The 13815-nt window shown below is 41.3% G+C and overlaps 1 protein-coding gene across 1 annotated transcript in view; it reads right to left on the bottom strand.

Annotated features, from left to right (window-relative positions):
• Window positions 1-143: 143 nt before the first annotated feature.
• sptlc3 (serine palmitoyltransferase, long chain base subunit 3) overlaps window positions 144-13815 on the bottom strand; it is a 33470-nt gene continuing 19798 nt past the window's right edge. The window contains exons 7-12 of the mRNA XM_008430207.3: window positions 11922-12027; window positions 8809-9028; window positions 5582-5708; window positions 1356-1491; window positions 860-989; window positions 144-775 (exon numbers count right to left, since the gene is read on the bottom strand). Coding sequence (XP_008428429.2) covers window positions 662-775; window positions 860-989; window positions 1356-1491; window positions 5582-5708; window positions 8809-9028; window positions 11922-12027 — 833 coding nt within the window. The 3' untranslated portion in view covers window positions 144-661. The remainder of the gene's footprint in view (window positions 776-859; window positions 990-1355; window positions 1492-5581; window positions 5709-8808; window positions 9029-11921; window positions 12028-13815) is intronic.

The raw sequence follows: 13815 nt of genomic DNA on the forward strand, positions 1-13815 counted from the left end.
ACTTTAAGCTTACTTGCTTTTTATTTCACACTTTTTGGACATCTCACTGTTGAAGACATGGATCATAGTGATTATACTAGCATCAGCTATGATTCCTTTTTTTAAAAAAAAGTATTGTGTTGCTTAAAATAATACAAAATAAATACTAAGTAAAATAGTTTATTCTTGAATAATTATCAGTGACAGCATTTTTAAAATTGACAATAATTTATAAGGAACAAAATACATTTAATAAAAATACATTAAGAGAAAAAGTTAATTTAAAGATACATTGACACAGTTGTGTAAATATGTTTTAAAACTTTCCTAATTCTTTAAATAAACTGATCTGAGAGCCTTTTATGTGGACAAATGCTGACACAGAATATTTTTCCACATTCCTTTAAGCTAAACTGGTCCCTGCAGTGATTCTGCAGTGATTTTTCTGCAAGTGCTAAAAAAACAAAATAAACGTGTTAAATACATTTAATTCAAAGGAGCAAAAACAGCTCTTCTGTTGAGTCAGCGGCTTGCAACAACGTTTAAAAAAAGCAGCTGCCAAACATTTGTCCCCTCTTCTGTGCATAGATTATGGGTGCTGCCCTAAAATACGTGTCAATGAGTCTGCAGCGGGAGAGACACTTAGTTTTGACGCTGTGAAGTCAAGGTGCGATGCGTCACATCAGCTGTCCGCCTCGGTGTTTTCCCCTTTGCAGGCGTCAGGAAAAGGGGAGCGTTTCCTCCGTGAAAACTTCAGACACAGAAGGTCTCCTACTTCGTTCATCTGTTGCAGCACCTGGAGAAAACAAGGTTTTAGAACATTTACTGAACCTTTATGCACAGTTTGAGGCACTGTCTGTGGATTTCTCTGTGTGTTTACCTCGTCCAGTATCTCTCTGGTGTGTGAAGCAGACAAACAGAAACGAGCTCGGGCCTCTGTGATCGGAGTAGCGGGAAAGCCAACCACTACAACTCCTATTTTCCTCTTCAGCATTTCACGAGCAAAGGCCCTAGGTAGCAATAAAAAAAAAAAAAAAGAAGTGGTAACCGTTTAGGTATTAATATCAAAAATAGCAGTCTCATAATATACTGGTATGTAGAGATGCATCACATAGAAGAAATGCGTGTGCCATTTCAGTTTTGCAAAGAGTTTCACATTCATGTTATGCTAGAGCTGCACAGCAAACCACAAATTGTTGTAGAAATGTACTTAATATGAAGATCACAAAGAATTGTCTGCACATCAAAAGGTGTTAGGTAATTATTGAAGTAGCAGACCGTTTTCAAGTTTAATCTTTGCTTTAGATTAAATGTTGAACTCTGTGAATAACCAGATTACGTTGGGTGTGTAGGTGAGAGTTTAGGCGTATACTTACACCACTTTGCCTGGCATGTAGAGCAGCACTGGAACCACAGGGGAGTCATCATCGCCATAGATGATGAAGCCCATATCCTTCAGCTTGGCCCTGAAGTATCTGGTGTTTTCTGCCAACTGGCGGATCCGTCTGATGCCTCCAATTAAAACAAGGACATCACCAGATGTACATGAGTAATGCAACAACTCACTGATTTTTTTTTTTTTTCCCCTGAATACTTCCAATTTCCCCAGTGGGGAACAGCGTTAAGTGTGTCTTCCTTGCAGTGGCATCTGCCCCCAAAGTTCTGCAGCTCCAAGGAAAAACACAAGGAAGGAAGAAACAAACAAACACGAAAATCAGCTTGGACACAAAGAAGCAGCAAACACGGAGGGAGTGGGACACGAGGACAGAAGGAAACAAGGCAGGGGAAAAAAACGAGACAAAACTCAAAAGGAAGGAAGGACACAAGAGACGGACGAAGGAAGCTTGCAACAAAGGACAGTAAGGAAGGATAGGACTGAGGACTGATGGTAAAAAAAAGGTACAAATGAAGTATATAAAAAAGAAATGAAAGAAAGGAATGACGCATGGGGAAAAAAAGTGGCACAAGGAATAAGACAAGAAAGAGGGAGGAACTTGAGGGCTGGAGGGGGGGACGACCCGAAGTATCAGAGAAAAGGAAGAGAAAGGTGTAAGGAATGACACAGATGGTAGGATTGGGAAGAAAGTCTGAAAATATTGTTTTTTCAGCACTTATTATTTTTTCCCCCATATTTATCCAGACCTGGAAAACACTGAAATTGAGTTCAACACTGTTTTAGACTGTTTGTGAACCCTCTACCCTTCCCCATAAATTTGTCCATGATCACAACTGGGCTGCAGCAGCAGCAGATGGTTCAGTTTTGTCTGCCTGACAGCAGGGTTTACACACACGCTTGTTGCCAGAATGAGGGCTCACAAATTAGTTATGATGGATTTTGCACAAAATTATTGACTGCCAGTGGAGCTTAGCCATGACTGAGACAGAATCTAAACAATGCGTAAGTATCACATGCACGGGATTTCAAGATGACTATATTAGAAATCACATCAAAGGAAGCAGAGGCGGTCTGCTCTGCTGACCCCCTCCCTGTGTTCCCGAACAATGTGAATCGCTGGGGAGCCTGCTGCTCTGTGGCTGCAGCGGGGCTTGGCATGAGCCGGCCTTGGATCCCAGCTCTGTTTCCCTCTGATTACCTGGGAACAGATTGGCAGTTCTTTCAAAGAGATGTAAGAGAGCACTTTAAATCCCCTTATCTCAGCAAAACAAGAGAGAAAGGGAGCGGGGTGGAGAGGAGAGAGAGAGAGAAAACATAGCGTTCGGACATCTGCCAAAAAGCACGGGCCCCATTTTGTAAATTGCTCCTCTCTGGTAAGATAGAGGCCGGGGAGGTCAAAAGCCTGCTGCAAGACACAGAAATCATATAAGAACATGTGACTAAAGCGAAACCTAATAGGAAAAGGAAAGATGAAGAAGAAGGAGGAGGAAGAACTACTTGAGGTGTTTCATTGTATGTTGGACCAGGCCCGGCGGCATGGGCAGGCATTTCCCACCCACAGAGTCACATATGCCCCCTGGACTGGAAATTGTTTTTTACCTCGAAGTGGCCAACTTTCTGTTACTCATGTCGATTTGATACAGTAAGGGTTTCCGCACTTCCATATGCTCTCTGTCACTTTTTTCAGCCGGTGTCCATTGTTAACAAGTGGTAACGTGTTTTTCCGAGGTCGCCTTTAAACACAACATGAGTGCTAAGACGCTCGCGCTGGGTTTACACCTGTGCGGCAGTGACGGAAACATGCTGTGCAGAGCTTCACAGGTTTGTGTTACAATCATGGAAGCAAACCAGCGAAACACAAGGAACTTTGCACAGTTTTCCCCCCCAAACTAACCAACTGAGTTGAATAATGGTGTTGAATGCAGGTAATGTTAGCTAAAAGATGACTAGCTAATACCAATACAGCATGTTAAGCTGGTTAACAAGTATGCCGATGTTATCTATGTTCAAAAGTGTGTAGTACTGGTTACTGCACTGTACCTTTTTCTTTTACTTGAGTAATATTATTATTGATACGTAGGTTCATTTTGCCACCCCCGCCCCAAATAACCCCCTGCTAAACTTGAACTGGTCTGGAGCCGAGGCTGTGTTGGACGCTGGAGCTGCAGAGCTGCGCTGCGCTCCCTCCCCTCAATAAGACAGGTCAAGACTGATTTCTCCACAACAGCTATGTCAGAGGCAAGGCATGTCTGATTCAGAGCCAGATAAAAGTTGCTCATCTTTGTATGAACCCACAGTATACCTCAACCACAGCTTACTCGGCTTTTGTTGCTAAAGCGCTTAACCCATTACAGCACTATATCTTCTTTATTTTGATGTCCCACACAGTTTACGTCACGACTGCCTGTTTCCCCTACAAGGCACATGCTTAAGGCCCTTTAAATGTCACTCATTTACCATTACTGTCAGTGTTTCTTCCTTTTAGTGCCTCTTCAGGAGAACATCTACACAGAAGGTACTTACTTTAACTAGTCTCTTCCCTGTTCTTGTGTCTATTTCAATTGAGCCAGCAACGTTTCAGAATTCATCACAACACTTAAATGAAAATGCTCATAGACTGCATGATCCCTCATTCCCTGCCACGGCAAACCCGTGTAATTGCTTCCACATTTTCTGACAAAGCAGCTGTTAGTGTTTTCCTGCAGGTCCAACTCCTAATGCTAACGCTGATAGTGACCTCCAGATCTGGCTTGCTGTTGTTTTGCACAGAAAAACGCGTAATTGCAAATGAGAAAAAGAAGAAGTGAGATCCATGTGGAAAGCTACGAGGACCCCCAAAAAGCTAAACTTTTACTAATATACTTTTCTTTCGGTAAAATGCAAATTCACAACTAAATTACACAATCGTATGTATCTAGACTCTTCTTTCCCTCTAAGACTTGCTGAATAAATATCAACCAAAGTTGATGAAAGGTTTGCATTTACAGTTCCTTGCAAAAAAATACCATGACTCATTCTCCACATTACAGCCAAAAAAACATCAATGTTTTTTATTAGGATTGTCAACCACAGACCGACACAAAATAACGTAGAATTGACAAATGGAAGGAAAAGTATGGCTTTAAAATGTTTTTAGACAAAAACCTATAAAGTGTGTCATGCATGTGTGGTCACTATTCTTAAATCCAGCTGCTCTGTGAAGGTCTCAGAGGTTTGTTTGAGAACATTAGATAATAAACAGCATCATTAAGAACAGGGAACACAGCAGACAGAAAGCTGAGGAGATGTTTGAAGCATGGCTAGATTACAAAACAATATCCCCAAAGCTTTGAGCACCTCATGGAGCATGGTTTAAAGCCATTTGAAAAAGAAACAGCTAAGCACAACTGAAAACTTGTTCAAGTGTGATAACCTGCTGACAGGGCAACTATTAGTTGTGCTCACTATATTTTTTGTCCTCATGGCTTTGTGACAATAACAAAGTTACATTTGAAGGGAAGCCAAACAAGTATTATAGTTTTCATATGAAAGGGAAAGAGCTAGGATGTAGAAGTCTAACACCACAAAACACACCTAGTTCTCATGGTAAAGCACGGTGATAGCAGCAGCATCTACGCTGTTTTTCAGAAGAGACAGGAACGCTGACCAGAGATAAAGGGAATATGGATGGAGCTAAATCCAGAGTGATCCTGGAAGAAAATCTGCTAGAGGCTATAAAACAGTTGAGACTGGGTGTAGATTCATCTCCAAGCAGGACAATATCCCCAAATGTACAGCCAGATGTACAACAGAATGGTTTAGAGCAACACATGTTAGAAATGCCTACAGGCCTAAAATCCTATTTCTTATAGTCAAGGTACAAACATAAATCCTATTGCAAATCTTTAGAAAGACCTGACAACTGATGTTTGGAGATGTTCTCCATATAATCTGTCTGAGCTTGAGCTGTTTTCAAAAGCTCAAGCTCATGTAAAAAAAAAAGAAAAAACAGAAAAAAGAACCATTTTCTTCCTAATTAGTATGTGTGCTACTCTGTGTTGGTCTTGGACACAAAGCCTCAGCGAAACACATTAAAGTTTATCAACTCAACATAACAAATGTGAAAAATCCAAATAAGTGTGAATGCTTTTTTTTGTTGTTGAAGGAACTGATTCTTTCTTCTGGGGGTCTGTGGGTATGATTCACTGGAAACTCTCATATTCTTACCTTCTGTGGTTCCATCTTTTCCCATGATGCACTTCATGGCACGCATGATCTGCTCTGTTATTGCAGCGGACATGGCTGTGGCGTACACTGCACTGTGAGAATGGCTGCGCAGGTACTCCACCAGCTCCTGCAATGGCACACAAGCAATCGCATTTTAGCACTAGGAAAAGTGTGTATTTCAGTCCCAAATACATAAACTTTCAATTTTGGAGCCAGATTGCTTGTAGTTCTACCTTTTAGCCACCAGAGAGCGCTCAAATATACTCAACATCTGAAAAGTGATTAAAATACCTCAGATCCTTCCTTTGTCACTAGGAGGAACTTGGCACCTACTCTAACACGGCTCTGGAGCCTTTCCCCCTCTCCGGCTCCTAAACTGAGAAGGAACCGATGACAAAATGAGCCTGAATGAGGATTGTCAGGCTCATTATTCTGAAATGTCAGCAGGAGATTAATTCTGCCAGTGGCTGACAGGGGAAGAAGCAGAAATTCAGGGAACTGATTCGGTCGAGGCTCCTGGAACGAGGAGAGGTTGGGTGCGGGCCTGCAGCCGTGACGGGCCCCTGCTCGGCGGCTGCGAGGTGATGACACACAGCCGGAGATGATGTCTGGCCACCATTTCCACTCAAGACCATCTGTCCCCACTGGGCGGCAGCGGCGGTGGTGGCTGAGGTTTCCTCACACACATGGAGGGAAGGGGGATTTCAGTGGAACTGTTCAAACGAAGGATAGGAGCTCTGGAACAACCTGACATCTGTTTTTGTTTAAGGCAGGAGATTTTCACAGCTTTGTGGTCCCACAGGGTTTCAGCGCAACCAAGATAAGCCAGTTAGGAGAACATGTCTGAAATCCATCTCATGCCTGGGGGCACGCAATGACAACTCGGGGTGTTTCCGAAGCCACACGGCGGTCACAGTAATGGTGTGGCATACTTATTCATAAAACCACAGAGTGGGAACATTGCCAGAGCTCCTTGTGCACGTGCAGCGACTTTTCAGCCACTTTAAACTGATTCAATGTCCATCACTGAGCCAGCCTCACTGGTTATCACAGTCATGCTAAATCTATCATTTATTAATAAAATAAATGTAATGTGAAGTAGGAATTGCACCTTTCTGGGATCTTTTAAACTTCACCTTAATTTAAAAAAAAATAAAAAATTGATATTCGTGGTTAATATTTATAGGAAATTTAATATTTCAGTATTTACCAGCTCAGTTTACTAAAGGTTATGGATGAAAATCGCGTCTAAAAGGAGTCAATGATTGCTCAGTATTAATATTAGTTATTATAGACCTTCATGAATTACATTTTCTATACTTGCTTGTCCTTGCAGGGTAACGGGTGCCTCTTTGTTTTTATTTATTAGTGTCCGCATTAGTTTTTACCAAAGTGGTTACTAATCTTTCTGGGGTCCAGTTGATAAAATGCAAAAACACTCATACAAAATAAACATTAACATACGATATGCAGAAGGTTAGTCACACATCACATTTTACAAATTGCATACAGTAACCTGGATTAAATAAATACGATTCCAGTGTGCTTTTAAATGAATGTGTGCTTTTTAAATCTGATGTTTTCAGGAAATTTATTCATTTCTGAAGTGCTCTGTAGATAACAGATTTTTTTTAAACAAGTTTTTCTCAGCACACTTTACAATTAATTTAGGCTCACACGAGTATCTGGTAAAAATGATTCTGTATCTGATCTGAATAAATACACTTTTCAAAAAATGATTCATCTCTAGCAGTGATTGAATGTGGGTCGGGGTAAACCCTGAAATGGTGGCCAGTTTATCACGGGGCGAGATGGAGATAAAAAGGACAAATATGCACACACTCACTCCCACCTAAGAACAATTTAGAGAATCAATTGCTCTCACATTTATTTATTTTTTTTTGGACTGTAGGAAGACGCCCAAGGAGAACATGGGATTCGAACCCAACTGCATCACCATGCAGCCCTACATTAATGACTCTCAGCCCTGCAGTATTTGCTAAATGAGAATTTGAATAGAAAGGGAGTGTTTTTCCAGGATTGGTTTGGATCGCTTTTCTCATGAAAACTACATGCAGTGTTATATTTGTCTGATATTAAAATTAATTTCATGTTCTAAACCATTTCAGTGTGACAAAAAAATCCATGTGTATTTAGCGACTTCTCCTTTTTGAGTACGGATCAGGTTTTGCCTAAAGGGTAATTGAACAATGCTTTGTAAACACACTGTTGAAGTGAATTATAAGGAGCTTGGGGTGTATTTATTTTTGGTTCTCTCATAAAACAGCTAAAAGATGACTGTTTTCCAGAACACATGTGCAGAGCCGTTTCTTGGTCAACCCGTATCCACTTAACACAGGATTTGGGGCACTTCACCACAACAACAAATATGCTTTCTCTCTCTTTTCCTGCCTTTTTCCCTTTCAAGAGTTTACAACAGCCAGCTGTCAAACCAGGCAGCACGTTCATACTTCAAACATCATCATGCTTGTTAAAAATCATCCTGTTAAATCTGGAGCGCAGTTCCGATGCGTGCCACAAGAAGGGGCTGGCCCTCTGCCAGCTTTACCTTCTTATTAAGGCAGAGCAGGACTGAGCTAACATAAGGCAGGGAAAGGAAGTGTCCACTTTTAAGAGCTTAATTCCAACAACAAGCCTGTTTCCTTGCTTTCTAATCAACAGCCTCGAAACCACTGTGGTTATGTACTAAAGTGTACATTTTAATAGAGTAAAAGCGGATTAAAAAGGCCCAGAGTTGCAGCTTATTGAACATTTGTTGAACACATGAGGCCCACAAAAAACGTTATGGAGTTTGTATTATTCACTCCCATCTGTTTTGAATACCTGCTGCAGATAATTCTTAAAAATTCTAAATAACTTACACGACTTGCTTTCTCACTTTATTAGGCTTTGTTTGAAGCTAGATTAGTGGTGTTAAGTAAATTCAAGAAAGTGTCGGCTAAGCTATCTGATTCCCCGTAATGAGAACCAATGGCTATTGGAATTGTTTCAGGGTGATTAATCTCATCTACATCGTAAAAATCTATCCTGACCCTATTTGCGTCCAAATGGATTAGCAACCAGACTAATTTCTGCTTGAGTGAATAATAGCATGTTTACTGCACCGTTTCCAAGCTCTCTCTTTTTCATAGGTGGGCCATAAACAGCTGAAGCGGTGAGGACGGATGTAACGAGCAAAGGAAGGTGGAACAGAGCTCAACAGTAACCTTTCTTCCTGCGATGTAGCCTCCAGCTGCCCCGAAGCTCTTCGTGAAAGTCCCCATCATCACGTCCACATCAGCCGAGTTCACATTAAACAGCTCGGTGACTCCCCTCCCCGTAGGCCCCACCGCGCCAATGCTGTGGGCTTCATCCAGGTACAAATAGGCTTTATACTTCTTCTTCAGGGCGATGATTTCAGGCAGCCGCACAACTGAGCCCTCCATGCTGGTAGGAGAGATTCACAGAAAGAGGAAACAAGAATTCAAGCAGATGTAAGCTTTAGAAACCAAATAATTAGTGTTGGGGGGGGGGAAAAAACAACAACTGGACTCTGAAGTCTTATATTAGAGTTCAGATGAAATGTCAGCATAGACTCAAGTATGTAATACTAACCGGGGGTATGTAAGGATGCATTCAGATCATTTATTATTCCGTGTGAAGTTTTAAATTACTTTGATCAACAAATTTTTATTTTTAACTCCCACTGGTTGAAGCAGGGGCATTTAGAACATGAACCCCAGGGGCAATTCATGTTTTGCAACTGTACCCATTATATGAGCATGAAAAAAATACAATATGAAAATAATAACAAGACAGACATAACATTATAATAATATACATAAGTCAACATTGTAATTCACATAGTTTAATTATGCAGAGATTATTTAATCTCAGAGATTATTTAAAAACACATGCAAGCCAAATTGCACAGATTCCCCATAGAGATTGTCAAACAGTTACGGAGGAGCTGTAGAGTCCTCCGTACCACAGGTAGGAATGACTTCCTGTGGCGCTCTGTGGCAAATTTTGGTGGAATCAGTCTTCCACTAAATGTGCTCCTGTGTTTCACCAGTGTGTCGTGGAGTAGGTGCAGGATGTTGTCCAAAATGGCACGCAGCTTCGACAGCATCCTCGTCTGTGTCACTGCCATCAGAGTCCAACTCCACTCCCACCACATCACTGGCCTTACGGACCAGTGAGTTGAGCATGTTGGCATCTGCCGTTCTCAACCTGTTGCCCCAGCAGGCCACAGCAAAAAGGCCACAACAGTCTCATAAAAAAAATAATAAAAAAAATATCTGAGCCTCAGAAAATAGAGATATTTCACACATAAACCCTCAAAAGTATTTGGTGAAATCTCCCATCATCAAGGTTCTGCTGATGTTTTTGGATGATTATTTGGCTACTCTTTTTGTCAGAAGTGGTAAAATTGTTGGTATCCATGGCGCCAGCTCTGATTTTTGATGACAGTCAATGAATTTCCAATAGGTTTGAGGCTGGCTTTTTAGAAATGCCATATGACAAAGCTGATTAGTTCAAACCTAGTGCGGACGTGTGTTAGGGATCTTCGTCTTGGTGGAGCATCTATGTGTCTCTGAGTGTCAGTCTGACCCAAAATGTCATCCTCAGACGACAGGAAAATGTTTCAGATGTTCAAGAACAACCCAGAAATGACCAGAACTCAAGCCGGATGTAACTTGGAAGCAACTGGAAACACCAGTGTCACTATCCATAGTAAAAACCAGTTTTGTGATTTATCAGCTCATCACCGTCCACTGAGAAGGAAAAGTCTCTTGCTCCAAAATGGATAAATACTTTAATTACTGTTATCTCAATAAATTCCACCAAATATGGGATTGGCCGTCCTCTACTTGGACAAAAGTCGATCTTTCAAGAGGTCAATGATCTCCAACAGCCATCATAACTGGTTTTGTCCTGGAAGTTCCTGGAATAGCCTCAATTTCAAGCAAACCGACAGTTTATGGTAGACTATGCTTAAATTCCAGGTTCTAACCACCAAACCAAACAATTTAACTGAACTACACCATTTATAAAGAGAAGAATCGTAAAATATTCAGCCAGAACTAAACCAGAAGCTTATTGTTGGCAGCTGTCATTTCTTTCTAAGGGAACTTTATTTAAGTATTTGAAGGGGGGTTGTATATATAATTAAGAATGTTAGTATAATCTGACCAGTTGGGGATTAGAATAAATGTTGTGAATTGTATAATCATGCCATCTGGGAAAAAGAACAGCTCAAATAAGTCCTTAAAATATCCAGATTAATAAGATGCTCATGCCCATGATGAGTGGATGGAAACATTTGAGCAGACGTGTATGCAGCTCGACTTTCTACGGTTTCTCAAGAATCTTTCTCCTGGCATTTTTACTCTTTCCCGTCATCTTTTTGCCCACTTCTTCCTCCTCTCTGATGGAAACCTTTTAAAGCTACAAATAGACAGAATAAGTAATTATGTAGCTGGGGAATTGTAAAAATCCTTGACCTGCCATACTTTCTTTGGCTGAGCCTGCAGCCCAAATGATAGAAGACAGAGCTGAACCAGGAGCGTTGTGGACATCAAAGGCGAGACAGGGATAGAGCTAAAGTCTCCTTATCCAGGCCTTTTGATGTTCCAGGGAGGTGAAAGATGGAGCTCTAGTTCTTTCAGAGCCGTACGAAGGACAGCGTTTTGCTCTCGTGTGACTCACACGGTACACATTGATCGAGGCGGCGTAATAAAGTGAAAATAAATCGAGTTTTTTTGGGGATGGACTGCTTCCTTATTTTAGGTTTTTCACTTTGTTTGCAAAAAAAATGTGAAGGATGCTGACAGATAAGGGCAACACGAGGCAAAAATGAGAAAATACTGTCAGTAATAAACAGCTGGAGCTGGGGGCTCAGCCAAGTCAATCTCAGTGGCTCCATTTGGCCTTGAATTGGCGGTAATGAGCAGATGGAGAGGGTCACTAAGACTTGGGATAGCTCACCGCCAGGAGAGACACACAATACCTTTTCCCTTTTTCCCGGTAATCACACCCTACCCAGCCGCACACACACTCCCATCCACCTGCCAGCACACATACAATCAATTATTCAAACAGCAGGAAGGGAGGCAACAGAGAAAGAGAGCATTCAGGGGCATCTTAGCACAGGCTCACCTCAGGTTACAAATAAAGATTTTTTACCAAAACCTGGGAGAGCAGAACTCTCGCTTGCAAAAAATTTAAATTAGAAACCATCGGATTCAAGAAATGTCTTTTAGTCATAATATATTGAAATAATACAGCACAACAATATCCTATGTAAGAACCTGAAGGCGGTTTAGTCGGAGCTGACCTGTAGATGCCCTCCACCATAATGAGGATCTTCTTCCAGGGTCTGTGGGTCCGAGGCTGCCCTGAGCAAACAGCCTCTCTTAGAAGCTTCTCCAGACTGTGCATGTCTAAAAGCACAAGCGCGCGCACGCACACACACACACACACACACACACACACACACACACACACACGCACACAGGCAAAGAACAATTAAGACAAGGTAAATATAGAGGGAAAAAAATGTAATAATATTACAAAATCTGCCCAATAAAGTATACAGTATCAGGACGGTTCACACAGTGCATAACAAATGTATTCACACCCTTCTGAAGGCGGTGTGACTACTCATCAGACGAGATTAAAACTGAACTTTTTACTTTGAAACTCTTAAAAACACACGTTGTGACAGAACACTGCACATCCTGTGCTCACCACTCCCACTGTTAAACCTGTTAAAAAAAACTCATGGCTGTAATTGTGGTTAAAGGTTGTTTTGTAGAAGCTTCTACGTGTTCCGTCCACGTAGAAGCCATTTAAAACCATGCTTGATTCCTTCTAGTGCAACATGATGTGCCGCTTTTCTGTCACATAAAATCTTTATAAATTTACATTCAGGTTTGTGGCTGTAAGCTGTAGATTAGTTGTGGGGTAATACTCTCGCGAGGCATATACTAATAGATTCAAATAAAGCAATAACACGATTGTTATTGCTGTATAGACCACTTCTAAAGTAGATTTAAGAATACAAAGAGCATTGCTGTACAGAAACACATTCAACAACGGTACACATCCATCTATTATCCAGGTCACAGTGGGGCTGGTGCCTATTTTCATGGAGCAAGACTCGGGGTACACACCGAAACATTCCTATCAACTAATACAACTACTGACACGCTTCCAGATGTGAGGTATCTGTCATAATAACACACATATAAAAGCATACTAGGAAAAACGTTTCTATGAGTTAATATAAATCGTGACAGAAATCTTTGCTCATCATGGGAGTGATTTCCCAAAATGTCCTTTCTCCATATGGGGACGCTTTCACGATCTCCTGTGACAATCCAGCAGATGGCAGTATCGACCAGCTGTGATTCTCCTGAATTTTTGTATTTAAAATCTAACTTCAGTCCAGCCATGAGCTGCAGAAAAAAGCCCCTGCCAAAGCCAACAGTCTGTCTAGATGATCGATATTACTGCCTCTACGCAGACAGGTTCATTTAGGAGACAGCAGATGCTCTGCTGCTGCTGCTGCTATTATCCCCTCCTGAAGCTCAACAAAACAGAATGCATCCGGCGCAACTCAAAATCTACGTAGAGGAGACCAGACTAGAGATTATTTTACAGTATCACTCTGATTAGGATAAGCTCTGACCTGATATGTGACATTGTGTGACTAGATGCTTATCTTCTTCTTTACAGAACATGCACACAAACAAGTAAACATCTATACGCTGCTACAATAATACTTTACAGTAATCACTTTTGGTTTAAGCTACATTAAGCCAACTGGATCTAAAGCTTACTTTTAATAAGCAAAGATCCATACATGCAGCAAATCACTAAGAAAACTAGCAAGAAATAAAACGGAGAAATGCTTTCTGATGCACAAACCTGGACTGTACAAACCAGTTTTCCTCTATTGTTGAAGATCCGGTTGTGCTAAGATACAAATCATAAACATTTCAGCTGCTGTGAACATGCAATTGCACATTGCCAGGACTTGCACCAGTAACTAACATTGTAAAACCATGGCTATATTTTTGTGACTTTATAGCCATTTTAGAAGTAACTCAGCTAAATGAGGGCTTGAGTGTCCGCTGCTGAAGGTTTTTTGGCAAGAAGCGGTCCACTGTTCAGGTGCCTGAGGCTTTTTTGCCTTTAGACAGGCCTCGGGGGTCTGATTGGTGGAA

This window comes from Poecilia reticulata, chromosome 15 (assembly GCF_904066995.2).
Source record: "Poecilia reticulata chromosome 15, P_reticulata-male-v2, whole genome shotgun sequence".
NCBI classification, from domain to species: Eukaryota; Metazoa; Chordata; class Actinopteri; order Cyprinodontiformes; family Poeciliidae; genus Poecilia; species Poecilia reticulata.